At 42.9% G+C, this 27179-nt stretch overlaps 1 protein-coding gene across 2 annotated transcripts; it reads right to left on the reverse strand.

Moving 5' to 3' along the window:
* TMEM114 (transmembrane protein 114) lies at positions 1-26722 on the reverse strand. Of its 2 annotated transcripts, XM_067551514.1 has the most exons (4): positions 26539-26722; positions 25166-25246; positions 5868-6005; positions 1-273 (listed from the first exon to the last, which is right to left on the reverse strand). In XM_067551514.1, the coding sequence occupies exons 1-4, from the start codon at positions 26720-26722 to the stop codon at positions 41-43; spliced, it is 636 nt and encodes a 211-aa protein (XP_067407615.1). In that variant the 3' UTR covers positions 1-40. The 2 variants fall into 2 exon arrangements, with proteins under 2 accessions (XP_067407615.1, XP_067407616.1); XM_067551515.1 differs by lacking the exon at positions 5868-6005.
* Positions 26723-27179: the final 457 nt, after the last annotated feature.

A 27179-nucleotide genomic window follows, 5' to 3' on the forward strand; every position in this document is an offset into this window, starting at 1 on the left:
CTTGTTAAATCCCATGCTATCATTAGGCTGCGTTGCTGCTTCAGATCCTTTGCTCCTGTCTCTGTTTGAGGCCTATGATTCGGGCAGCAAGCAGGAACACTGCCCCAGTCAGCACCTCTGCAATGAAGGAGACCCACACAAGTGCCAAAGACCAACCAAACTTGATGTCAATTTCCTTCAGGAGATTGTTCCTTCCCAAAAGGCAGAGAGCTTCCTTGAAGGCTGCTGCTGAGTATGCGATGTAGACACTGATCCCAGCGAGCGTAACAAGGGCTAGAAGAAACACAAATACTTATAGTGTTTTGGTCCACTTTACCCTGAGTCAAAACTGCTTAGTTAGGGGTCTGCTAGAACTCTTTTGCCCCCTCCCTGTATACACAGGCAGGTCTCGTCAGCTCTCTAGGTTTGTTTTATTCTCTGTATCACATAAGTGTATTTTGCTCTTACTGCTAAGCAATGAACCAAAATGCAAACCAGCATGCTTGCTGCAGTGTACACCTAATGATGTCTGTCAAATACTTAAGACATGTACAGCACAACTTACAAAATTGTATCATATAATGGGCCTGACGCTCCACTGCTTTGCACCTTCTACAGTTGTGTACTCATGTGAAAAGTGGGTGTGAATGGGAGTGTTTTACAAACACTTTGCACAGCTGTAAATGACTGCACAAGGTGCAAATGGAGAACTGTGTTATACTGTTTCAGTTCACTGATCCTGTTTGTATTTAGGCTAAAATTTTCAATTTCTCTAATTTTGAATCCCCAACTTAAAACACCTTGGGCTTTTTATGCAGAATTGCTGTAGCAGTGTTGGTCCCAGCATATGAGAGAGAGGAAGTAGGTGAGGTAATATTTTTTATTAAGCCAACTTTGCTTGGTGGAAGGTACAAGCTTTCGAGACCTGAAGAAGAAGCTTGTACCTTTCACCAACAGAAGTTGGTCCAATAAAATATATTACCTCACCTACTTTGTCTCTCTGAGCCTTGTTGTCAGCTCCTAGACTTGAACTGGAATTGTGGATGCTCACCACTTCTGAAAAATCAAGCTAGGTAGGTCAAGCTGGGCTCCAGAAAAATCCAGGCACCCAGAATAAGCATCCAAATTTCTCAAGAGAGTGACTGCATAATTTGTCAAGTGCTGTTAATGGGCGGTGAAATCTAAACTCAGGATATTGCAGTGTAAGGCTATTTAACAGGGGCATGCAGACTTGGGACAGCTCTTTTATTAGGTGCAGTGTGTACTGCCTCATGCTGCTCTCTCTGTGCAGATGCAGAGGGGACTTTGCCCATGGAGAAGGAGGTTCCCACCTCTGCAGCATGTTCCCCTGGCTCCATACAAGGCTCCTCTCAGGTGCTTCTATTCTAGTGAGGGCAAGAAGGACTGAGAGCAGGGAGGCCATCTGAGATCTGGCTCTTCCCAGATTGTCTCCCTGCTAAACCCCCAAGAGAAAACTGTAAAAGTTAATACTCCCCAACTTCCACTGGCTGGCTTGTCTCCCTCACCCACCCGCAGCAGCAGTGAGCAGGGCTTCCTTGCCACTGTGTTTGCAATAGAGTCATGCAACCGCAGAACTAGACAAAGTTTGGGCCACGAAAATTAGGGGCTCGGGTCCCAGGCCTTTTCTGCGTGGAGGTGGAAGGTACTGTAATTCCGCTCCCCTGATGGAAGAACTCTTAAGGAACAGTGTAAGTTAAAATTCAGAGAGCTTCCAGTCCCCTGCTCCTGCAGCGGGGAGGATGAGGCCCTTAGCTGGCGCAAAGTCGTCCAGAGTTACCAACCCAGGTGTTAAATAGGGAAATTCCTCCTAGTGCAGATGGCTAGCATCAGACCTATCCATTACTGAAGTCCCACTTTCTCCCTCCCTATTAGGGTGAGCTGGGCCTTTAGAATCCCAGTGCCTCACTTGTGCCTGGCTCCTCTCCACCCTGATCATGTGACTGTGGGCAGGGAGCAAGGCCAACTGGGAAGATGGAAACAGGATAAAGGCGGAAGAGAAGTGGCAGAAGCAGATTTCCTGGTAATTAGAGTCTGCAGAATGCTTGGGAGTAGCTCTTTGGCAGGCGAGAGCTGAGATAGATCCAGAGAGGACAAGAGCAGCAGTCTGGGACGTTCTCCAGAGGCAGGGGTTGGTGTAGAGCTGGCATGTCTGCCTGTTGGCAAAGGAGCCTGGAAAGAACTGTGTGGAGCATGTCTGAGAAAGTCAAGGATAAGGTCTAGGATGCTGGCAAGTGAGCTAGAGTAGGGAGTAGCCCCAGGGAAAATGTGGAGGCTAGCGCTGAGAAATGCTTTATTTAGGCTCTTAAGGCTAACTGACAAAAAAGCAAAAGGATGTGGGCTCCCCTATACCTCAGGCATGCCATCTGACTGGGCTGCACTAATGTGACTAAGGACTGTGGCCCAGAGATGGTGACCTTGTCAGTGGAGAAGATATGTGGTGGCTTTGTTGGGGCTCCTGTTTGTGGTGAAAGAAAAGAGATCAATTTTGACCATAGGTCAAATTGCCCGACCAGCCTCCGAAAGACCTCTTTGGTGGGAAACTAAGGCACAGATGTATCTGGATATCAGAGAAATAAAACACACTCATACGCTTGCTTGAAGCAGTATTTGAGCATTGTGCTAGACCTTGGCATGAGGGTAGATCTCTTCCCCTGTACACAAACTCAAATAAGAATGAAGGGGTTTATCTTCATGGAAGTTTGAGCAAGGTCTGCTGGATTCCGATAGTCTCCAGCAAGGGTGAGTGCATTAGAAAGGTGGGAAGCTAAATCGTTCCAGAACCTGGAGTGTACAAACTGTGCTGGCAAGGTAAAAATCCTGGAGTTTGTGTCTGCAGCTAAAAGTATCTCCTTATAGTGTTATAACGTGTCAAATCTATATAGAACAGCAGATAAAGTGGCACTCTATATAAAACAGTGTGAGGCGTTGGCCAGAGGGGGCTGTATGGGCAGGACAAGGGGGCTGGGGGAAGCTGGGAGTCAAGGCCACATTCCAACCTGTACAGAAGACAATACTGTGGAGCAGCTATAGCTACATCCTCAAAACCAGTTATAGCCACTATATACTCTCCCTCGCACTCTCTCCCCCTTTCCCTTCCTCTTTACAGCACCTATGAGACAGTGTGCCAATACATAGGCTTGGTAAACTTTAAATATAATTTCAACACCATAATATAATGTTTACTTTTAAGTGGTTTTTTTTTTTATTTTTATTTATTTAAACTGTCACAGTTGCCGGAAATGTTGAGATTCAAAAAGTTAAAGCTCTGACTGTTTCAACACAAATTGTTGACATCACCTGTCAAAATATACAAAGGAATAGCCTTAAATCAAACTCTAATAAATTCTCAAGCAGCATTTTTCTTTCTTTGCCTATGTGTACATTTTGATTATTATCAATGGAAATATTTTTTGCTTTGATTTGTGGCGTGCAGTGAAATTGACATTGACTGACTTTACAAGCTTGGAAGGATTCAATTTTTATCGCTAAAGACATAGTTAGTCAGTCCCTCCCATAGCTGGAGTAGTAAAGGTGTACTCTCTATATCTCTTCCCTACAGCTCAAATCCTCTAGTGCTCTAGGGACAATAATTTGGCCCACAGCTTTGAGATTTGGGTTAAGGACTGAGTTTTGATGAGATCTGCAAACCTAACTTCTTCACACTTGCTGGCTTCCTTTGGCGTCTTCATACTCACTCTCACTGATCAGTTCTATAATGTTCCATGGGGACATAGTGCCTTTAAGCTTTAAAAAGGCAGTTTTCATTGCTGATAATAAAATACTTTTCTCTCATGAATCCTCTCCAAGATCAGGGATAAACTGGATCTTTCTCTAATCATACAAGGCTGTGATCTTATCTTTCTTTGGTGGAGGTGGAGTGTGTGAGGTGGTAAGTCTTTGCCACTGCATAAGGATTACTCTGGGTACACTCACTTTAAGCATCCAGGTTCTGGTGACCCTGGTTTGCTTGCTTACTCCACAGGTTTGGGGAAGACCTACAGGAACAAGGCATGTTTTACTATTGTCCACATCTAGACATAAATCTTTCAGGCCAGATCCTCAGCTGGTATAAATTGATGTCTTGGAATTTGGACTTACACCAGTTTACAGCAGCTAAGGTTCTGGCAAAAGATTTTTCCTTTCAACTGTGTTTTCAGAGCTACAGGAGTCAGTGGGCCAAATCAAGCTTAAGTGGAAAAACTGCTTGATAAATTACAAATCTTCTGTGTCTTAGCTTTCCACTTAATACTGTCTTCAGTGGTTTCTCAATCCCCCAAATCTGTGGTGACACTGCTCTCATGTGCCTCTAGTGAATGGTGCTTCTTGAGCAGCTGGTGAAAGAGGAGCTTCCTGATGAGTTCGTCTTGTAAAAGCATAAACAGTCATGTATACTTCCCTCTGCCCAGAGTGCCCAAAGCCCTAAAATAATTGTTTGTTTGCTTCCAGCAACTCTTGTCATTCTCTTTCAGAAACAGGATATTCTGATCCACTGGCCCATATGTAATTGTATCCTAATAATGCAAACATGACTAGTGACTTGCTCGAAAGACCATTATCAGGGAATAGACTGGAAGTTCCTCCTAAGCTCCACCTGACCAAGATGTCAGGACGTGGCAGACTGACTGAGGGGGAAGGCAGGCAGCATGGTCTGGGTTGGGTTTCAGTATCCTGCTGGAGCTGCTCAGCAGATACTCCATCCCTGGCCTACTTATTTGTTGAGTGAACAGTGCTGCTGTTCTTACCGCTGATTTGGGGGGAAGAGTACCAAGCAACTGTGGCATGGCTGTAATGGAGCTAAGATGGACTTCTCATCACCCCTACAAGCACTGGGACGGTGGGGAGGGCGTGCAATTGAGGTTTATTGTTGGCATCAGTGTGACCAAGGTATTGTGCCTGTCTGGTTGGTTGTGTTATTGTTTAGCAAGGGGTAATTGCTTATAAAGTATCAAAAGCACATAACATCAGAGTTGTGGGGGAGGAAATTCTGTATACTTAGCTATCCATGGAAAAACCCTAATCCTTTTATTAGGATGTATTTTCCCCTTACTCCTCCAACTATATCTTCCACTTAGAGTATAAGCCTTCACCCATTGCTGCTAAATTCTGAGCACACCATTATGTGATCATTTTGCAGTCACCAACCTCCACTACACTTGGGTTTAGCATTCTTGTGGACTGTCAAAACAGCAGAGGTGGCTGCATTTCCTGCCACAGGTGAAATGATCCCTGTTTTCTTACCACACAAGACTCTTGTCAAGCTAGTTGTGTGTGTGTGTGTCAGGCCGCTGTATTTTAGTGAATTTAAAAGGCCTACATGGCCCTTGCCAACCATTTTCCTTTTATGCTATTGGTGGAAATCTTCCCACTCATGGCTGGATTTGTTTGTTGTTTTTCCCTGGGCTTAAGATCAAGCCTTAACTCACTACAGTTCAAAGCTGTATAATGCCAAGTTTCACAAATTCCAAAGCCACTTGCATTCCACTAAGATTTTTTTTAAATCTTGTCTCTAGAGAAGAAAAAACTGATGTAACATTTGCTGAAAGGATATTTAACCTTTCAAGGGATGAAGACAGTGTGTTCAAGATGTCTCTCAATCCTCAATGAGTCAGCACTACATGTAATTTTCTGCTATGCCTTGCTGTAAATGTCAGCCAACTACCTTAGAATCCACATTACTAGCTTTTCAATCTGCATGGAGCTGAATGGGAAAGCATATGAAGTGAATAAATAGGGGCACTCAGTCTGAAAGCAGACACTTGGCTGGGTCTCTGTTCTTATAGTCTCTTTCCCCTCTGGTAGGTGAAGTACTACAGTTCTAAGCTGTCACCCTTAGTCTCATTAATAACAAATAGGACTTGGTACAATACCTCCAAAAAGAAAAAGCAACCCCGTGATTAGAAGCAGCAGGTAGGCCCTGGCAAGAATACTGATAAATCCAATCATTCCTCCAAAAATCATCAGGATCAGGCTGAGAGGCAGCAGGATTACAAGTGTCCCGTGCATGTCTAGAGAGAAACAAAGGTTACCAATGTTTCATTATCACTGCGATTGATTGTATTACAGTAGTGCCTACTCAAGATCAGGGCTTTATTGTGCTGGATGCTGTACAAACACATAGTAAGACCATCCCTGCTCCATGGAGTTTACAGTCTAAATGGACAGGACGAAGGGTGAGGGGAATGATATGTGATATAAGATTTTGATCCCTTCACTCAGACTTAGTAGAACTTTATTCAGTGAACAGCTCCACTGATTGCTCTTCTCATGGTGAGTAAGGGTAGTCAAATCTGGCCCATAATGGTCAAGTGGATGGGTTGCAAGCTTCATATTAGTTCCAGGTCCTGACTTTCTTTATTCCATGTTATATGGAATTATTCTTTGTGCTGCCTAACTTCAAAGAATCTGTGGTAGGGATGAGAAGTTACTGACAATGGGACAGCAGATGACTATGGTGATATCTGAAGTGGGTGCTCACTACCAGATGCATCTCAGAATTCCCCTGAAAGACTCATTTCAAAGCTTTTAAATGACAATTCTGCACAAGGCCACAGTCAGAGGGCTGCAACTTTTCTGATTCAAGTTAATTTTTCGCCTTGTCTCCAATCACTGTTGCTGATTTCTTCTTTTCAAACATGCGGCTTTTACCTCCTGGAATACTTAGTTATTCCTGCTTTTTATTGCAAGTCCTGGGGTTGGAGAGGCAGTGGGGAGCGTAGTGCAATGGTATCAGCAGAGGCTGGGCCAGGACCGCGGCATGTCTTCTCAGCTCTATTGCTGCCATGCAGGGACCTTGGATAAGTCACAGGTTACTGGTCTCTCTGTGCCTCAGTGTAACTACCTGATGTGAGTGATATGAAGCTTAACTCATTAGCTTGAAATTCTGGTTTGGCCCACCCACCAAGCCTGGAAGAAAGACTTTGTGCTAGAAACCAGTACAATGTCTGAGGAGGACAAGCCAGAGGCTGAGTTCAGAGCACCTGCAAATCCCAGGCTACCACTAGTCCTCCCCATGGATTGTAATAATGGCCATGTTTCCCTTGAGAAATTGCCACAGAGCTCAGTTCCAGTGCATGTTGAGTGCTGAAGGGTCTCACTTGATAGCATCTGTTTCCCAGCCTTCCCCTTGTAGTGGTCCCAGGGGGTTCTGCTGTATTTCGGTCCTGCAGCCGTTGAAGGGCATTGAGGACTTGTCCCTTAATGGTTGTGCTGCACTTTGAGATCCAGGCATGAAAGGCATTCAGCAGAAGAGGGGAGAGCCCCATAAACCAATGGGTTGTGCAGGATATAAATCAGGACAGGATTAGGCCCTACACATACCAAATTGTGTGCATGCCCATGTCCTCATCATCTGGAACATAGACAAGTCCCTTCCCGATTACCTCCTGCTACTGCCAGTGTTGTGTAATAAACACTCTCCAGCTGCTGAGGACACTGCAGGAATATTTATCCGTTAACTTTAGTGACAGCAAAAGAGTATCTAACACACCATGTCTTCCCTTTCTGCTTAACGTACTTTTTAACCAACTTCTTGCTCTTCCACTTTTTGTTGTAGTACCCCTATTCCACATACGGTTGGTTATGCTGCACATGAGACAGCTCTGTCACGCCTTGTGAAATTTGTCTCTCCCCCCTCTCCATATTTCGCTCTTTCGGAGGAAGCAGTCTCTTTCATCTTAGTCCTTCTCAGAACACTGAGCACTTCCGTGAGGTCACCTGAACGCCTCCTTTGTCCCCCGTCCAAATCTCTTAATACTTCATCAAGTAGATTCTCTAGACTTGGGATCACCTTTGCTGCCATCCATGGAATCCTCTCCAAAGCAAAAGATACCCCTAGTCTAGTGTATGATAGCCTCACACATGATTCCATAAACCTTTTGTCTTTGCTTTGTTCTATTTCATCCCAGCCAAACTCTCTATGTATTAAACACAATGCTGCCTGTGTAATTTTAATTTAGCCCTCTTGTGCATATACCTTATGATCCTTTCTAATTACATGACCACGTTCTGGTTTTTTTCCACCAGATTCCAACCTCACTTAGTGCCTAGGATGGATGATATTTACTTAATGGAAAGCTAGTTAATATTTGTTTTATCCATTTTTCAATGGTGGCCACAAGCCTGATTTACTGCACACTGTTCAAACCCTGCTCTGAAGACAGAATTATTAATTCCTCCTGGCCTTTTCTATGTTGTTCATCACTACAGTGTCAGAGTGCTTCACAAATAGTATTTTATTTTTGCAGAGTCTCTGTGAGATGAGGGGGTGTCTATATCCCCATTTTACAGATGGGGAACTGAAACCCAGAGATCAAAGGTATTACCTAATTTTGGGTGCCTAATTTGAGACTCCTAGAACCTGAGTGTTTTTCAGAGAAATTACCATTATACAGCACTTAATGTATATTTTAGCACAGCTCCTCTTAACTTCAGTTGCAGTTTTGAGTCAGCTCAGCTCTTGTACAAAGTCAGACCAGGGTCTCAAGTCAGGCCCCCAGAAAATGAAGAACACACAACTAGTAACCATTTGTGAAAAGTGTGGTTGAAATGACTTGCCCAGTATCACATAGAGTCTGTGGTAGAGGCAGGGGTAGAATCCAAGTCTTCAGGACAGGATTCAACTGCTTTAACCATGAGACCATCCTTTATCTTTCTGCAATCTCTTGCGTCACTCACTGCACACCTTCCAACTTTAACAAATGAGGCCAGGCTCCTGCTGACAACAGACTTCTTCATTATACAGCCATGATTCACACCCAGGGAAGGTCCATCCTGTGCTCTGAACAAGGCAGGGGTCCATTGGGGTGAAAGGGAAAGTGTGATCATGTAATTAAAGATGGTCTCATAATGCATGCTCACAAGAGGACTGAATTAAGGTTGCAAGGGTAGCCTTAATTCTGGCATTTCCTAAATTTGTATACCTGACTCTTGAGCCTTAATCTTTTAATGTAGTTTTGTACATAATTTTCTAGGGTTTTTTTTTTAAAGCAAATGGAAAAAAAATAAGTTCCACTGTGTGTCATCACACCAACCTCTATACAGGTCATCAGCAGGGTTGGAACCTTTAAATCCACTACACAGACCTCTGCTACTTGTGCTAACTGTGTAAGTGATAGCAGTAGTAGATTATCCACCTCTAGATGGACCAGCACTAGAGGGGAATGAGATGCCCATTTTGCTAGTGGGTTTCACAGTTATTTGCTGACTGAAGAGGAATGGTGAGAATCTTGGTTCCATTCCAGACCCCAGAGGGGAGAGTGCTCTTATGGGCACAGACTTTTCTGCGTTCTGCCCCCTTCACACCCAACTGTCTTTGTCCCCATCCTGGCTCCTTGTCCTAGTCCCATTATCCTTGCTATCCCAGTCTCCACTCCTCCGGTTTCTCATCCCAGACTCCTTGCTGAGTCAGTACTCGTCTCCTCTTCCCCCGCCATTCTGGTCTGGCTCTTGTCCTCTCTGCATTTGAACAAGGCAGCTTCCTCCTTCACACTGCTGGAGCCCAGCAATGTGAGTCTTGAAAGCCAGGCTCCCTGTTCTCAGTTCGGTTGCCTGGGCCTGGTGCCAGCAGACCCCACATCAGCCTGAGCTGCAGTTGTAAGAAAAGTCCTGTTCAGCCCCAGGCTGGAACATGCCCAGTGCAGGGAATCTCCATGGAGTCTCCAGGGAACTCAGTGTTAAAATGTAAGTTTCTACTGAGCATGTGCAAACCGCAGTCTTTTTTCCCCCAAGGCTTATGACTTAGAATCATAGAGTTGGAAGGGATCTCAGGAGGTCATCTAGTCCAACCCCCTGCTCAAAGCAGGACTAACCTCAGCTATATCATCCCAACCAGGGCTTGGTCAAGCCTCAGCTTAAAAACCTCTAAAGATGGAGATTCCACTACCTCCCTAGGTAACACATTCCAGTGCTTCACCACCCTCCTAGTGAAAAACTTTTTCCTAATGTCCAACCTAGACCTCCCCCCCCTGCAACTTGAAACCATTGCTCCTCATTCTGTCATCTGCCACCACTGAGAACAGTCTAGCTCCATCCTCCCTGGAACCCCCTTTCAGGTAGTTAAAGGCTGCTATCAAATCCCTCCTCATTCTTCTCTTCTGCTGACTAAACATGCACAGGAAAGGCAAAAGGCATATCTCTGATGCAAAGGTCACCCTCTGCCAAACTTCAAGTCCCTGCTGCAAATACACTGGAGCTATTCAAAGGTCTCCAGAACTCTGACATGGGCAAAACAACATTTTTCCTAGCTGCCTTCTCTGAAAATTTCAGCCAAAATGATTCATCTGTTTCTAAGAAAATTCATCCTGAGGCAGATATCTGGCAACTCAAATGCTTAAAGTTTGTCAAAGCAATAAGCAGCTGAAAACAGGTGAAAACAATGGAAACTGTTGGATAACCAGCCCTGCCTATAATAGAACAATAACCGATAACATTCTGACCAGCACTTATCAGTTTTCTAGGGGGATCCAACAAGTACTTCACTGGGTCTCCTGTTAGTATTCTGTCCTTCTTCTACATCGACCTAGTATCTTGTTTGCCTTTTGTTCACTGCAGCTGTTCACTGGGTTAATGGTTGACCTAAATTTTTCCATAACCCTTACATCTCTCTGGCAATCAGAGTTTTGGATAACAATTTCATTTAGTACATATGCCTTATCTTGGGTCCTTTCTCCCATTTTAAATGTTTTACATTTATCTGTGTCGATCCTTTCACCCTGACACACTTTGGTAGTGTATTCTAACAGCTGTGTAAACAAAGAGCCGCTGAGTATTTTCCCATTGCATTGCAACTCCCTTCATAAGCCTTCTTTATTCATATTCATCACTCCCCATCCCATGATCAAGAACCACCTATCTATCATGATCTACACAGCCCACCCTAAGATCAAGAAATTCACCCTTATTCCAGCTGCTAGGGTCCACCTGCCCCAGAGCATGGTCAATAGCCCACTCTTACATTCAAATACTAAGATCCACCTCCTTGCCCCATTGACATCTACCTGCCAACTTCTGCAACCCACCCTTTCCCCTTAAACCTTACCTACCTCTTTTGTCAACTCTAAAGCATGCATGCCTGAGCTGTGTCCCTCAGGAGAGAGCAGGCTCTTTGAAGCAGTGCAGCTACGGTTCAAGTCTCTGACACCAACAGCCTGCCCACAAGCATACGGTCTCACCTTGGCTCTCACCAGCATCATTAAGCTCTGCAGGTTGATACCAACAGCCCTTGCAGCCCTAGGTCCCCCCAATACCTCCTCCCTGAGTTCTTAATTACTAAACACTCAGACTGTTCTCCTCTGATTCATCACCCTCAAAGGCATGAAACCAGATCCCCATTATCAGCTCACTTTGGCACGTGCACTGCACAGCAGATGAAAATAAAATTTGCAGAGGATGCCCTTTAACAGCCAGTGACCTCTCACTCCACTTGCTTTGAATGCTGAGTATGACCTGTCCTGAATCGATATGCCCACTTTAAGTGAACCTTGAATCCAACTCTAAATGCTGCATTGGTTGGGGACATTTGGGACTCCTGAAGATTAAATACACTTGTGTGCATTAATGCTTTCTGATCCTGAAGCTAAAATTTACATGGGATGCAATCTTCAGCAGCTGGATGGTCTCCTCTTAGGGTTACTGATCCCTAAGACCCTCTCTGGAACTTCCTTGAACAGTAGATTGATATGTTTGACCAGCCATTTGTTTTGTTGCCATCTGAGAAACCCTGGGAATCACTTTTGAGCTAAGAGTGTCAGGTGTCAACAAATGTTAAGAGCCAAATGATCTTCAGATCAACTTCCACACAAACTAAATGATATGATTCACTGTATCACTTACAATTAAACTCTAGTTGGTATTCAGTATGTACCATAGGACCGAACATGGTATCCTGAGTAGCAGTAGTAAAAATAGCCCCAAAATCATGTCCTTGAACTTAATTCAACTGGAGTGGATTCAGAAGCAGTAGTAGGTAGGATGACAAGATGTCCTGATTTTATAGGGACAGTCCCGATATTCAGGGCTTTTTCTTATATGGGTGCCTATTACCCTCCACCCCATCCTGATTTTTCACACTTGTTATCTAGTCACCCTAGTGGTAGGGGAGCAGTGAGGGAGTGATAGTCCTGCATTCTTAGGAGGACACAATCCTGATCTCGCTCCATTCAATAGAAACAGGAGCAGGCCCTTCATCCCCAGTTTTGTGCTTTTTGTAGATGTTGAGCCCAATTCTGATTTCATACCAGTTTTACATCATTTACTCCAGTAACACTTCAATAGTGTTATTTTACACCTGTGCATATCAGAGGACAATTGGGCCTTTTGGAGGTAAAGCGTAATATCACTGCAACAAAATTAAAGGAGTAAAAATGTAATGGCTCAATTTTATCCTCAGAACTGAGGTTGCTGGAAGCAGCATGTAAACAAAGATATCGTTGGGTCTGTAGAATGAGACCCTGAGCAGTAAGGCTGACTTTGTTCCAGGTATGATGTTACCTGCTTCACAGCTTCTCAGAATACTGTCCTTCACTAGTTGATGAAAAGCCTGCTTATAAACTATATAGTGGGGTAGAAGGGTTAATGAATAGTTACTGTTCCTTGTCTATAGCTTGACTTCTATGAGGGAAGCAGGGCTGTGGATTTAAATGTAATAAGCATATTGCAAGAAGAAGTGAATCTGGATATGCATGTCCTTTTGTACTTAAAGAGAGAGTCCACTCCAGAGGGAACAGAAATCCACTTCAGGTTATCCTCTTTCTTCCAAATGGATTAGCAAAGTGATGGAGCACTTCCTATGTCTAACCATGTAGACTTGGCTAGCTAATGTTAATCTCCTGTGACAGTCACACGCAAAATCACATGGACTCTTTAATGACTTCTCCACTAGAGACAAATTTCAGGTATAGCCCAGGTGAAACCAACGCATCATACCAGGACTGCGTGCCGCTCTCTCTAGGTGTGGTGTTTGGGTTCCAGATGCTTATGAGAAAATGTGATGATTTGAAATCTCCTAGTTAATTGGGCAACATCGGGTTAAACCAATGCATTTCGTGTCTATGCTATGTGAGTCCAAAGCCTAATACCCAGTTTGTTCCACTTCAATACAAACAGTCATTGCCTGGGGAACTTTTTCCAAATTGCCATGGAAACTGATCAGTGATCCAAACTCCAGATCTTCTGGATTGTCATTATGCTATTACCCTCTGCTATAAGTGACAGAAGTAGTCTATGGAAGTCTATTTTAAATATCTTTAGTACACTTTTGGCCTCAGTGATCAGTCTATGCAAGACGCTCAAATGTGATTCCTGCTGACAACCATTCCATCTCCTGTTTTTCTGGGGTAGATTGAAACACATGTTCATATGTATCCTATAATCCTATAATCATGAACATTCTGGTCACATGGAGGGATTATGTGGTTAAAAACGTATTACTTTATTTAAGAAATGTCACACTTAGTGTGATAGTAGCAGCGTGGTTGAAACAGCCAGTTTGTTTTAGTTCGTTTTTTTGTTTGTACCGTTTGTTGGACAATTTCATCAGCCAGTGAAACTGAACAATTCAAATGTTTCTGGAAAATGAATGCTCAAGCTTACAAAAGTGGCCAAAACTAATTCATTTCAAACTTCCAGCAGATGTTTGTGGGAAATTTCTTGCCATATTTGTCCGGATCTGTAAATGTTTTAAAGTGATCATTCAAGGTGCAGTTGACTATAGGGAGTAGCCCCTAGGAGTGGTTTCCTGAATGAAACAGAAAATCAGCTGATGTAAATGGAGTTATGCCAATTTAGGGATCTGTCTCTATATCTTTAAATCAGTTCTTTGCTTCATCTTACTGTGTGACTGCAAACAAGAATTATTTATTTTAAGAAAAAATAGTTTAGTTTTTCAGTTTCTGGCAAATAGCCATGCCAAATCTACCAACCAGGCAATACTGCCTTAGAAGAAAGGAGAAAACTTCATTGTAAAATAACAATAGCCAATAAAATAGATCCTTCCCTCTCTTTCCTCCCCCATGTTCTGTTAGTTTAAGGCTAATGAAACTCTGAGATTAAAACATTCATCTAGTAGTATGATTCATTTTGAGTAATATTGAAGTTGTTGCAGAACTCTCTGAAAGAATCTCATTTAATCACTGAACTAGTTCCCCACAAGAACTTCTGTGAGGAACCAGGCACAGTAGCTCAGAAACAAATAAAATCAGTATAACATACTAAGTGCCTACTACATTTAATGATTTAAGCTTAAACAATTATATTATTTCACTTAATTTAATTAGTACCACGCTGAACTGGCCCTTTAAAAAGCATAGTCCAGCTCTGCACTGTTACCGATTTCAGTCTAGAAAGGGGGCATTTGGGAGACCATAATTCCCAGGGATCATGGGTACTGTAGGCCTGAGAGCAAGGTATGTTGGGAAAGGAGGCAGAGATATAAATAAAATCCCATAATTCATAAAGGGAACAAGATCTGTTCTTGGGACTGTCCAGATGAAAGGGCAGTAGCAGCTCTGGGATAGGCCTAAAGGGACAGCCAAAGGGCTGTATAAAGTACCACATGGCAGGGGCAATGCTCAAAATCATAACAAGGAAAGCATTTTCCCCCAGCTATGTGTGGGTGGAAAGTGTGTGTGGCCATTAACACCTGATAACTGGTTGGCTCCGGAGCTCCCAAGGGTGCTAACAAATGTGTTGCGACAGAAAATCAGCCCTTGGCAATGAGGTTTATATTGTTTAAGTGAATTTGGAATTGACAATGATTTAATCATGCCTTGTCGGTGTCTAATGCATTTATTGCTGTGGTGCACACAGTATATGGGAGCAAACCAGGATTTCAGCCATTTAAAATGGTCCTTCCTCTAGATTTTTTTCTTTACTTTCATCTTTGTCATTTTTTTCCTTATACGTGATCACTCCCCAGCCCTGCAATTGGATCTATGTGGGTGTGTCCCTGCAGCAGAGCTGGTTGCAGGTTCAAGAGACAAGATGAAAGATCATTGTTCCATTAATGTTCCTATGATCCCAGATCCTATGGGCCTGTGTCGGTGCCCATTGAGTTGGACCTCATATAGGGGGAAATTTGAACCTGCTCGCATCCAGAGCACCATTTGATCCAAAACAGCCTCATTTTACTCAAGCAGTAAATAATTATGAACTTCTTTTGACTGTATTTTTAAACCCAAACCAAAATAGAATTGAAAAGTCTTTATCAATTTAGCTTTAGAAAATATAGCAAAAAAGCTACTTACTAAAAGATCTTGGTGTACTAGCAGACGGCCATGATTTGAGAAGAGAATCCTGATCAGTTTTCAGGGATCTGCAAACTATATAGCATTCACAGTGCATTGAAGTCACATGTCTTAAAATTTGTATCTAGTGGTAGCACCCTTCAGCCCCAGTCAGCGTTGGGGTCCCATTGTGTTAGGTGCTGTACATACACATGATCCTTGGCCCAAATTTGTGCAGAAATCAGTTAGGGTTCCTGTTTGGTCCTGAAGTTGAGCTATATGGGGGCACAACAAGCAGGGCTATCCAATCAGTGCACAGTGGTATAATACAGGCAGAGCACTGTACCTCTTACAGTAGTATGAGCGGTTTGCCCAGGGTCAGGTTTCTTTACTTCTAGAAAACTGAAACTCAAGTTTATAGCAGACTTTTTGTCAGAAAATGCCAACAGTAGATGTGCAGCAAGGTATATGCCGGTGAATTCACCCTGCAGGTCAGATTGGTTATGATCTTCAACTGGGTCCCAACATGGGGAGCAATTCTCACAAAATTTGGTTGAAAATTTTTGAAACTGTGTCCATTTTGCAGAGTTAAAAACAGACTCATCTCACATTATTACTGACACTTTCTTGCTTAGTGAAAACTAGATAGGGTTGGTAAATGAAAATTTATTTCCAATATTTTTTCATGGTCATGAGAGAAATTCCAAAAGTTAAATTTTTCCCAATAAAATTCTTCGTTCATTGTAGGAAAAAACCCAAACCTCTTTATTTGAAAACAAGGACCCAGTTGTCATTCCGATGTTCCTGGAATGCACACACTTCTCTCCCTCTGCATCTGACTTTGGTCACTGCAGAATCTGATCTTTGCTGTTAAATTCATTTGGAACAAGGCCTCTCCTGCTGACAAATGGCAGAGCTACTTTCATAGAGCCTGATATAAGTCCCTTTGAAATTAATGGGGGCCTCTCTTGTTTGTGAGAGCTTCATTGGATCCACCATGAAGGCAGCTCCTCTCTGTCTGATCACCTCCCAAACCTGACATAGGAAATCACGTTAGGACAGATTTTTTGGTTGAGAGCTGATACCTTTTAAAGGAGACTCACTGGCAAGTGCTGTTTAAACCTAAAGGTAGCCACAGGACTCTAGTTACTACCTGACATGACAAATGGATCTTTAATTCTAGTGCTTTCCTTTATTCTATTGTAAAGGGGAAGCAATACCCATGTGTTGCAGAACAACCTTTCCATTCTGAAGTATTAAGGTAGCTAACTGCCAGGAGTTTTGTCTTTCAGATTTAATTTAAACCTAAACTGTTGGCTACTTGTGAGAATTAAAGATTCCATGGTAGACTTCTCTAATAGTCAGAGTGCCCTGACTAGTTTTCACTTATGTAATTGTATCCTGATTAATGTACCTGAATTTCTCCTTGCAATACCAGTTGGCTACAATATTCGCTTTCAACTTCTGTCTGTAATCATTGTGCTCCAGTAAACATCTTGTTAGGTAAACTAAGTGATCTGTATATCAGCCACTAATAATGACTCTTTTTTGGGAAGCACTATAACTATAAGCCTTTGTATTGAGATGTTTGCATCTACTGCCACATCCTGTGCTACTGTTGACGAAGTACATTCTTGCAGAGATGGGCCTAAACGCGCAATTTATTTTGCACTCTCCATACAAGACCAACAAGCTTATGTCCATGCCCCAAAGTAAAAAACTGTAGGAAAAGGAACTATCAGTTTCTCTAAAGTTAGAAAGAGTTAATGTAGAGAAAAGGCATGAATGAGTTCTTCTCTTCCACCACTACCACAAAGTGCTGCTATAAGTTGAGCAGAGGAAAACTCAAATCTCCAGTTGAGAGGAATTTTAGAAATTGCTATACAGGAACAAATGTCTAGTATTTCTCATCCAGTATCTGATTCTGACAGTTGTCACTGCTTTGGAAGAATGTATAAACATCCCATAATGTGTTTAATTTGGAGGTGGGAGGGAAAATGGTGCTCCTCTTACACTCAGCTGAGGACAGTGGAAAGAGGAAATGGAAGCCTAATGTAGAAGAAAATGTAGGCTTGTGTCAGTTCCATTAGATAAATTGCTTGAGTAGCTTAACCATGTGAAAAATGATTTCTCATAGTATCAAGGTTAACAAGACATGAGGTGATTACCTGAATAATGGTGCTGGTAGCACAGACAGATTTAGCTTGTGCACCCAATTTTTCCAAGTTGTCAGGACTCAGCAGCTGTGTCTGAAGCAGACAATATGCAGAGTCCCTTCCTAAATGAAACTAATGATTAGGAAGCATGAACTATTAGAAATTTGGGGGAAGGAATTCTAAGACTCTTCGTGCTCCCACTTTCACCAGTACACCTGCTCTCATTCATGCCAAGTGCACAGATTTTTCCCAGGTCTTCCTGACACATCCAGTTCCATACCCATCCAGAAATCAAAAGTGACGCAAAAAATGGATCTGAACACTTTGAGACACTTCAGAGCACTGCAGCTTCGTGAGTAAGAATGTTGCCTTCTAAGAGAGCTTTGATCTGTGAAAGGATATTTGAGATGGAGGATCACAGAGTGAGACATCTCTGCATTCTCTCTCTCACATGGCGGTTTATATTCATTCTTTGTCCTACTGAATCTATGTCTTCCATATGGAATGGGCATGCTGTGCCCACTACCTGTGGGAGACAGAATCTTAGAGATGAGCCCAGGCTGCTAATTTCAGATCCAGAGCCCCACATTGCCAGAGCTCATGGGTGTTCATATCTGGGTGCAGCTCTACTTTAAAATGTTTCTGTTAGAGCTAGGTCCTAGAATGGGTAATGGCTGACAGGCACTACCTATGATTTTCTCCAGGCTTGGCTAGGTGTTGGGAGTTTTTTTTCTAGCATTGTGAGGATGAATCCCTGTGATGAGCGATGTGTATGGAAAGGGGCTATTTAAGAAGTGGGGTTGAACTGTGCCTGTACAGTCTCTACGTGGTAACTCTGAAGCCTGATTGTTATAATTTAGATTTCAGTGTTTGATAAATGTGTCACTGTTGCTGTAAGCACATGAAGGATGATCCTGTTGGCCCTGATCTAAATCCCATTGAAGTGAATGGGAGTGTCTCAGTTGACATCAATGGGCTTTAGATTGTGAAGATCTTAATAACCCAATCAGCTGTACATGGCATCTGGCTTCTGCAGAAGCAGGTTTGTGGATGGATCTTAGGAAAGCATCACTGCTTTATTTTTACCAGTTCAACCCCTGACACAAGAAGAGACTTTCATAACCTAAGACTTATTCCACAGTCATAGACATGTAGGGCTCCTGCCTCAGCGTGAGGGGATGGGCAAATATACCTAAATCATCCCTGACAGCTGTTTGTCTAATCCATTCTCAAAAACCATCAATGCCCATCATCCTCCCTTGGAAACCTAGTCTAGTACCTAGCTATCCTTATAGTCAGGAAGCTTTTCCTAATATCTAACCTAAATCTCCCCTTCAGTAGGTCAATCAGATTACTACTTTCCCTACCTTCTATGTATATGGAGAATAATTGATCACCACCCTCTTTACAACAGTCCTTAATATATTTGAAGATTACCTCAACTCGGTCATCTTTTCTCAAGAATAAACATGCCCAGTTTCTTCAGTCTTTCCTTACAGGTCAGAGTTTTTGTTTTTTTAAATTTATCATTTTTGTTGCTCTCATCTGGACTCTCTCCAAATTGTCTGCATCTTTCCTAAAGTGTGGTGCCCAAAACTGGATAGAACACTCTTGCTGATCCCTCACCAGTGCTCCCCTTACATGACTTTCATTATCAAAAGCACTAAAAGGTACAATTAAATAAATCTAGTCTATAGTTCCTGATACTAATACAGGGCAGGATTTAAATCTGCACTGAACAAAGCAATGCTTGTAAATTCCCATTCCTAGTGAAAGGAAACTGTTATACCATGCAGAAGCCTAGAAAGGAGCTCAAAGATGCTAATACAAAATAAATCTAATACAAAGCCCTGGAAGCATTGTTGAAAATAGTAAGGTCAAGCAGTCAGAGGTTTATTGTCTCCTGGGATGTATGTGTCACCAGGTTTAATGCATGCCTTCTGCCTGATTTGTATCCATCCTCCAGAAATGCATATTTGCTCAAACCCCAGATGTGATCACATATACACCTATTTGCATGCACAGATGTCACCTGCAAAACTTGTCAGTTGGTAATCCAGCTGTTGTATATACTTGTAAAATATTGCAGGAGGTTAACATTAGGCACTATGAGCTTCTAAATCTTCTGTGTGCTGAATAATTTTGGTAAGTTTAATGAACCTCTAACCAGATATAAATTAGGGGCCAAACCTTTGGTTGATAATTGTGGGAGCTCCACTGAAATCAATCTTACATCAACTGAGGCTCTAGAATTTGGAGCTATCTTTCCTTTTCTCTGACTGGGATCACCCATCTCTAGTTAACGGATCACTTACCTTGAATACATATCTCAGATACTGATATCTCCATAAATGAAGAAATAAATGCATTACTTGTACTGTTACAATGGCAGAGAGACTGCTTTGAACATGTACGGAGCCTAAAAGGCATTAATTTTAAAAAATGAGATTAGGGTTGTTTTAAGAAATTTATGTGAGTTAGCCCAACCCCCAAACTTAAGTCTATCTTCACTAAACCGCTTCAGAAAAGTAAACTACTCTAACTGTATTGGAATCCAAGATCTAACCCACTTGTTTCCTAACCTGCTTAGAATATGGCTCTGTAGTATTGTAGATTAGGGTCTAACTTTATCCTAAACATGACTTCCTAGAAACAACGGGTAAACTATTGATAGGATGTTTTAAAGTGACAAATATACCATTTGTATGTGAAAAGAAAACTGCCTTTTTTAGAATAATTTGATCACTTTTATTCTTTGGGATGACTTAAAACTGAAGTTCTGACCCTCTTAGCTCATTAAAAGTCCCTTGGCATATTTTATAAGAGGCTGTTAGCCTATCCAGTTGACTCAACAACAGTCTTAGAAAAAAACACACATGATTCTGTATCCAAATGTTTTCAAATTCATTTAATCAGCCAATCTTACCAGTTCAGGGTAACTAAGTCAAATCTGAACCAACTACTATATTTATTACAGCCAAGTTCTAGCATCTGTGTGGAGCCCAAATAAATGTACTTCACAAAGGCAGGCATAACATTTAATTGCACTGAAACCTCTAAACTCAGTTCGTATTATATTTTAACCAAACCTTTATCCAACTGAGTCATTCGGAGCTGTCTTTCACCATGCAAACCAATGAGCGTGTCATTTCTAAGTAAACTGCTACTGTCCATGAAAAATATGTAAGCCATTCTGTAAGTTAGTGGCCATTCTACATTTTTTTCTAGAAATAGAATTTGAATTAGAATGAAAAATGCTTTTATTCTTTGAGATATGCAAATATCCTCTGGGGCTCTAAACCATAGAATTAGAATCTAAACCATAATTATAAATCCAATTTTTATTCATATCCACTCTATTCCCTCTTTCTTTCCCATTTTCTGACTGTTTTGAAGACGTATTTTCCTTGTTTCCAAGCTGACAAGACTTGTCTAATCATAAGCAGAGCTCCATGTGTTATACGATTCTGTGGCTGCAGAATCCAGCTCTTGCTGAAGAATTGTGCTCTGAAATCTAAACTTAGTTGGCTAAATTACACTACACTTCTAGCCCGCACACTCTGAAAATAACTTCCCAAATGTGAATCAAGGTCCAACCAGTACACTGCCTTTCTGGATCTGACAACAGCCTAAAATAGTTGAGACACCAGAACTGAGGTGTCAACTGTCCAGTTCACTTCAAAGGGACATTTCCTGTAAATCCTCATTTAAATGCCAACAGCCAATCACTTTGCTTATCCTACAATCCCCAAATTGCCACCTATGCCTTCCAAAGTGTGAAGACCCAGCCCCCGCACACATCTCCTGTGCAGCTGACAACCTCCATCTTCCCCCTGCCAGCTGCAATGAAACCTGTTTTGTCCATACAGATATCTGTGCATATTGAAAATGGAAAATGTAGAGATTTGGGGTTGGGACTCAGTCTACCTGCATGTCTGCATTGTACCTATGGTGAAACACTGGGGTCCCAATCCTAAATGGGTGCTCTGGCTGCTTTTGCAACATAGGTAATAATAGGCTAGTGTAATCTCAATAACATGAGGCTTACTGCACTTGGTGCTTTATTTGTTTTTATGTTAGATTTAAAAATGCTATTTTTATTAAACTCAAGCTGTTGATGAATTCCCAACCTGCTACACTGGAAACCCACAGCAACCAGAATCCTTGCTGTCATACTTGGGTCCAGATGGCCAGGGTATACATGGGTTCTTGATCTTGGGCTTTTAGAGTGGTTCATCTGCACCCAGGACAAAACTATTGTCTTCAATCTGAAATGGAAGGCCCATGGGTGGGGCAGAGGGGGGCCATCCTAAAACAGTCAGAACTGAAACACTACTTGACCACTTCGCTCCTTCTACAAATGCCAGGAACCGTGAGCAAAGACTTTGGGTACTTGCTGAATCACCTTGAAATGCACTCAGAATTCTGAGATGGGGTATTTGCTACACACTGAATTTTGAGACACCATCCTTCATTAGTTCCCCTGCTATAAGAGCACCTCGGGTTTTTGCTGTCATGTTCTCATTTACAGTCAGTATTTAAATTTATGAGCAGTGGAGCTGCCATTCAAGGAAACAGCTAATGAGCCACTTAGTGAGGTGGTCTGTTGAGAACTGGCCCTAGGTTTTGAAGGATCTTATGCAAAGTAATATGTACAAGGCCTATCCAGCTTCCTCCCTACATGTGATCAGGCCCATATCTCCAAGTTCACACACCCTGGATACCTCATGCCTGCCTGCTACCCTTACCCATCTAAGTATAATCTGCTTCAGCCTGTGGTGACACAAATACAACCTGGGAAGGCAGGAGGTGAAGCCAAACATCAGATGGGAGCCGTGGGACAATGGATGAGAAATTGGGAATGGGAACTGAAATGGGAATTGCTTGTGTTATAACAGCTGTAGGAATGGAACATTAGCTCTGTAAAAGCTTCATCCTTAGAGTGAGAGAGAGGTGCATTGAATAATTGCATTCTCTTACTGTGTAATCAAGTGCCCACTAAGTACCATTTTACAGGTCTAGGTGAGTGGAAACCGCTACAGATTCTTACTGTGGCCAATGTGTGCCATTATAATAGATCATCTGATTGGACTTTGCTGATCACTGATCTACTTTTGTACAGTGCTGCTTTATAGGGGAAAGACTTTTTGGCACCACATTAACACTGGGAATATTTCAGGTGGTTGCAAAATAAAGATGACTGCTTGTATCCTCACTGCATCTCCCCCAGCTTCTGCACATGAAAGATAACCATGCCCCACTTTTGAAAATAGCATCTCCCAAGCTGGAGTATGCAAGCCATTCATAAAATGTGTGTGGCCTAATTCCAGTTATACAAACTTGTATCAAAGACAAATGGTACCTCTTGATATTTTATCTATCTGTTCTGTAGCTTGCAGCAAGCAGGGGCTTAGGAGAATTGAAATGTTAAGATCACCAAAGTATATTCCTAATTTTAATGTGCATGCTGCCAAACCCATGACCCAACATAGATGCCAGCTGAACATTTTGTAGGAGAAGAAGCTATGTGTGGAGCTCTGTGAAATTCTTTATTTTTTATAATTTTTCATTTTATTTTTCAGGAATTTTGTGTTACGTCATTTTATCCATGTGGGGTTGGGTCATGCCCTGGTGAGTGGTTGCAGAATAAACCTACAAAGGTCTAACAGGGCTGGACCCAGCTCCCTACTCTGGGAGTTGCAACCTGGTGTGCAGGATTGCAGTGTCACTCAGGTTTGACCTGACCCATCCCTCCATCATGACAGAGATGCAGCTGAGACACATCTGAGAGTCATTGTGACCCTGTGTGCCAGGTTGCAATGCCACTTACTCAAAATTTGACCCAGCTGCCCACCACCCCAGTCATGATGCTGTTGTGGGTGAGTTTTTAAATGTTTTTAATACCTTTTTTTTCATTTCATGTTATTTCACATGTCTGAAAAATACAGAGCTGTAACAATATGCAATCTTTTTTCAGGTTAAAAACTCCCACTGATGTCAAGGGGCCTGATCTTCCCCTGCCTGTACTTTTCATAGTTATTTACGTCTATGCAAAATGACTAGCATGAGCAGACCCAATTTACAGTTGCTTTGTGGGGGTATAAATTGCCACACAAGGTGCACGCCAGTGGAGAATCAGGCTCAGTGGGACTGCAGGACTGAGCCCAAATTCCCACTCATAAGAGGAATTTAGTGCAAACTGGAATGTCAAAATATGGAAAACTAATCTAGTTAATATTGTCTCTGTCTTTTGCTTTATTTCAATGGGATTTTTTTAGACATCCTGCCTAAATCTGCTGTTTAAAAAAAGCATCTAACGTTCTGTGAAGAAAACTGCACTTTAAGATACAATTTAAATCAAACAACAGTAGGTCAGAGGGAGAAACATCTGACATTTAAAAAAAGGCAATTATTGTTTTATTCACCCACAACTTATCTTTTCTTTTCCAATCACCAAACATTCTTCCCTGCCATATGTAGAAGCGTTACCACTTTGTCTTCAGTGCCATGATGTTTACTTTTAATGGTAACAATCAACAACTGGTGGTAGGTCTTTCCGTAGGGTACCAAAGGCAAGAATGCTGTCTGTTATTCATACCAACAGCCACACGCTCCAGGCCATCTCTCACCCTCTCAGCATACCCAAGAACTTGTGTACAGGCCAAAAAAACTCTCATCTCGTGGAGCTGGCTTCAGATCGTTGGAGTGGATGGGAAAGAGGAAGGGTTTTGTAACTTCCCAGTCTGCTCAGGGCCTAATCTTGCAAGGTGAAAATGAAGTTGGTGAGAATTGGAGCCACTCAGCACCTTGCAGGATTAGGCCCATAAGGAGAACAGACAGGCTGCATAGTCTTCTCAACTTGCAGAGGGCACGAGATTCACTAGGAAATCCCACAGTTGTCAGGCCAAATAAAGCTTGTGGGCAAGCTCTGTGACTCTGCACTACTGCTCCCTCTTTTGGGGTAGCATGGTTCACTTGGGAGCCATGCTGCTATTTGTGGTTTTCCAGCCCCCAAAGAAACATTTGGGGAAGTTTCAATGTGGAGGAGAAGCAGCAGAAGAGAAATGCCGATCCAATCAGCCATATCTTACAATGCAGTATTTCTGCAGATAGATGGAGTGGCCAGTGCCAGGTACAAAAACACTTTTGCTTAATCCTTCTTCATAAGTCTAATGGTGAGGTGTGGTTTTATTTTCTTCTTTGCTTAATCCACTTCATAAGTCTAATGATGAGGTGTGGTTTTATTTTCATCTGTTGTTCTCAAAGCACTTAATGAGGATTAAATGGCAGGGAAACTGAGGCACACAGAACTGACTTATCCAAGGTCAGAGGTTAAGAAATACTTGCTAATCATAAAAGATCACTAGTAGATCTTTCATCCTGAGCAACAGCCAACTCTTTACTTCGTGTGGGAATTGAGAGTCCTTGTTACCTCACACAAGGTGCTCAGCAGCTTGCAATATCGAGCCCTAAACTGCACACATCCCATTATCAGTACTGAAGATACCTGCAGGTCATACACTGATGCACAATCACTTCTTGGGCCCAATCCTGCTCCCATTGAATGTATTAGGAACACACTGATTGAAGTCAGTTGAGCTATTGATAACATTACTTCTGTGTGACAGGTCCTAAGACCTTGCTCGGGGAGGAGGACCCCATTATGCTAGGTGCTATCTAGTGAAAATCCTGCCCCAAAGAGCTTACAGTCTAGCCCAGACATGGGTCCTTGCTTTCACCCCATATGATGCAGGAGGATGAAGATGTGCAAATAATATAAAAGTTACTCACTTAACAGTTGTTTGTGTGAAGCAGTGATGTTTATGTTCTCGTGCCAGAAGGGGTTCATCAAAGGGAAGCATTTGCTCCTAACTGATAGAGAAAGGGGGAAAAAGTATGCAAAGTTTTGTATTGCAAATGAAAATAGAAGACTTCAGTGTTTATTCTCCTCAACATGTACATGCAGATCCTACTATGTCCTCCCCTTAATCAGTTAGTTATTCTTGTATGTGCACAGAATAAGAGTGAGAATTTCAGCACGCAGTAATGGTCTAACTGTGTTCCCACTGAGTGAAATCCTTGTCACTGACTTCAGCGGAGCCAAACTCTCATTGATTTCAATGGTGCCAAGATTTTACTAAATGGAAACAAAGGTCAACCCTGATGCTTTTGACAATCATACCTGAACACTTTTTCATATCAAGGCAACATCCTTTCTCCTTGATACACATTAGACACTGTTTCAGTTTAATTCTGTGATTTTTTTAAATTTAAATTAATTCAGATATCATGGTGATTTGCATGTCAGGAGAAGGTAAATAGAATGGAAATTCCTATCACGCCAGCAAAGAGGTTTATCAGATTTCCATTATAGACCATGGCTCTAAAATATGCTCCAAGATTAAATTTAGCATATAAATATTGTTTACAATATTGTTTAGTCATTTTAAATCTTACCATTTTGGGTTCAAGTTCATATTATTCCTTTATCTAAAGAAAAAGGCAAAACTGCCTTTAATTGTTTTTCTGTGTGAAACCCCAAGCATCCAAACCCATACTTTGACATTTTAATCCAGAGTGTGATGCCTTGTCATTTTGTTCCTTAACTTTTGTTACATTTATGATGAAAATATATGACTTTTTTTAAAAAAAGTTTTACTTACCTAAAATAGGTATTTGCACTTGTTTTGAATAGTGTTATTGTAAAAGCTAAGACAGCCTCTTGGAAAAACCGAATTATGCTAACTCAAAGAGGCTAGAAAGCTTCATAGCCTCTTGATCTTCATCCTTCATCGCCTGTTGTGCCTAGTTCCTGCAGCTCAACTGCTATATATGCCAAATAACCAAGTGGTGAGATTTCTAAAGTACCTCAATACAGATGCTTTTTAATGTTGCTCACTGTATTCATTAGTCTGTGCCAATTGTCGTAACAATACCCCGGTACTGTGTGTATTTAATAAAGCTCCTTTCGTTAACGTGGAAAAGGAGCCCCCCTTTCAGGAGTCAGAGGAGTCAAAGCCGTGTAAGGGATTTGGACACACCACCCCATTAGTGCAAGGGGGAAATTTGCGTCTAGCTCCCCTGCTCCGGTGCGAGGCTCCCAGCCGCTGGGGGCTGCTGCCCCCTGGCCCTGCCTCCAGCTGCCCCGCGGGCGGCGCACTCACCTCTGCAGGCCCTCCAGAGGCCGGAGTGGGAGCTCAGCGCTGCCGTGGCGTTGCTGAAGCGCTCCAGTCTGGAGGCATCGATGATGTACCAAAAGTCCGTCCCCAGGGCTACCACCAGCGAGATGAAACTGAACGTGCCCGCCAGGGCCCCCAGCGCGGCCAGGCCGCTTAACTTCAGCCTCATGGGGAAGCCAGCGTGGGGGGGAGCAGCAGCTGCCTCGCTCCCGAAGGACCAGTCCCCGGTGCTCATCCCCGGCTGTGCCCTCCGCGGCTCGGGGATCTGCTCTGCTGCTGCCGGGTCTGCAGTCCCCGCCCTGCCACGCCCCTCAGCCAGCTCCCTTTGCCGGCTTTACAAGGTGAAGCAAGCGGAGGGTCCGGCCCAGCCCCTGGATTCCCCGCCCTTCGCCTGCCCCGGCCAGGGGCGGCCGGGAACGCGGCTTCCTTCGCCGGCTCCTGGCTCTGCGCTGCGGCCAGCGCCGGCCGACCCGCTCCCTGCCGCCCGGCCACGTGCGCTGGGGCCAGGCGGACGCATCAGCACCTGGGACAGCTCCTCACCCCTTCCCGCCCTGCCTGGCGCACAGAGGAGAAAGTTTGTCACGGTAGGTCACGGGATCAAAGCCCCGGAAGGGAGGCAGCCCAGA

The sequence above is a fragment of the Emydura macquarii genome, unplaced genomic scaffold, assembly GCF_026122565.2.
Source record: "Emydura macquarii macquarii isolate MOO-44397 ecotype Brisbane River unplaced genomic scaffold, CSIRO-AGI_Emac_v2 contig_1348, whole genome shotgun sequence".
Taxonomy (NCBI): Eukaryota; Metazoa; Chordata; order Testudines; family Chelidae; genus Emydura; species Emydura macquarii.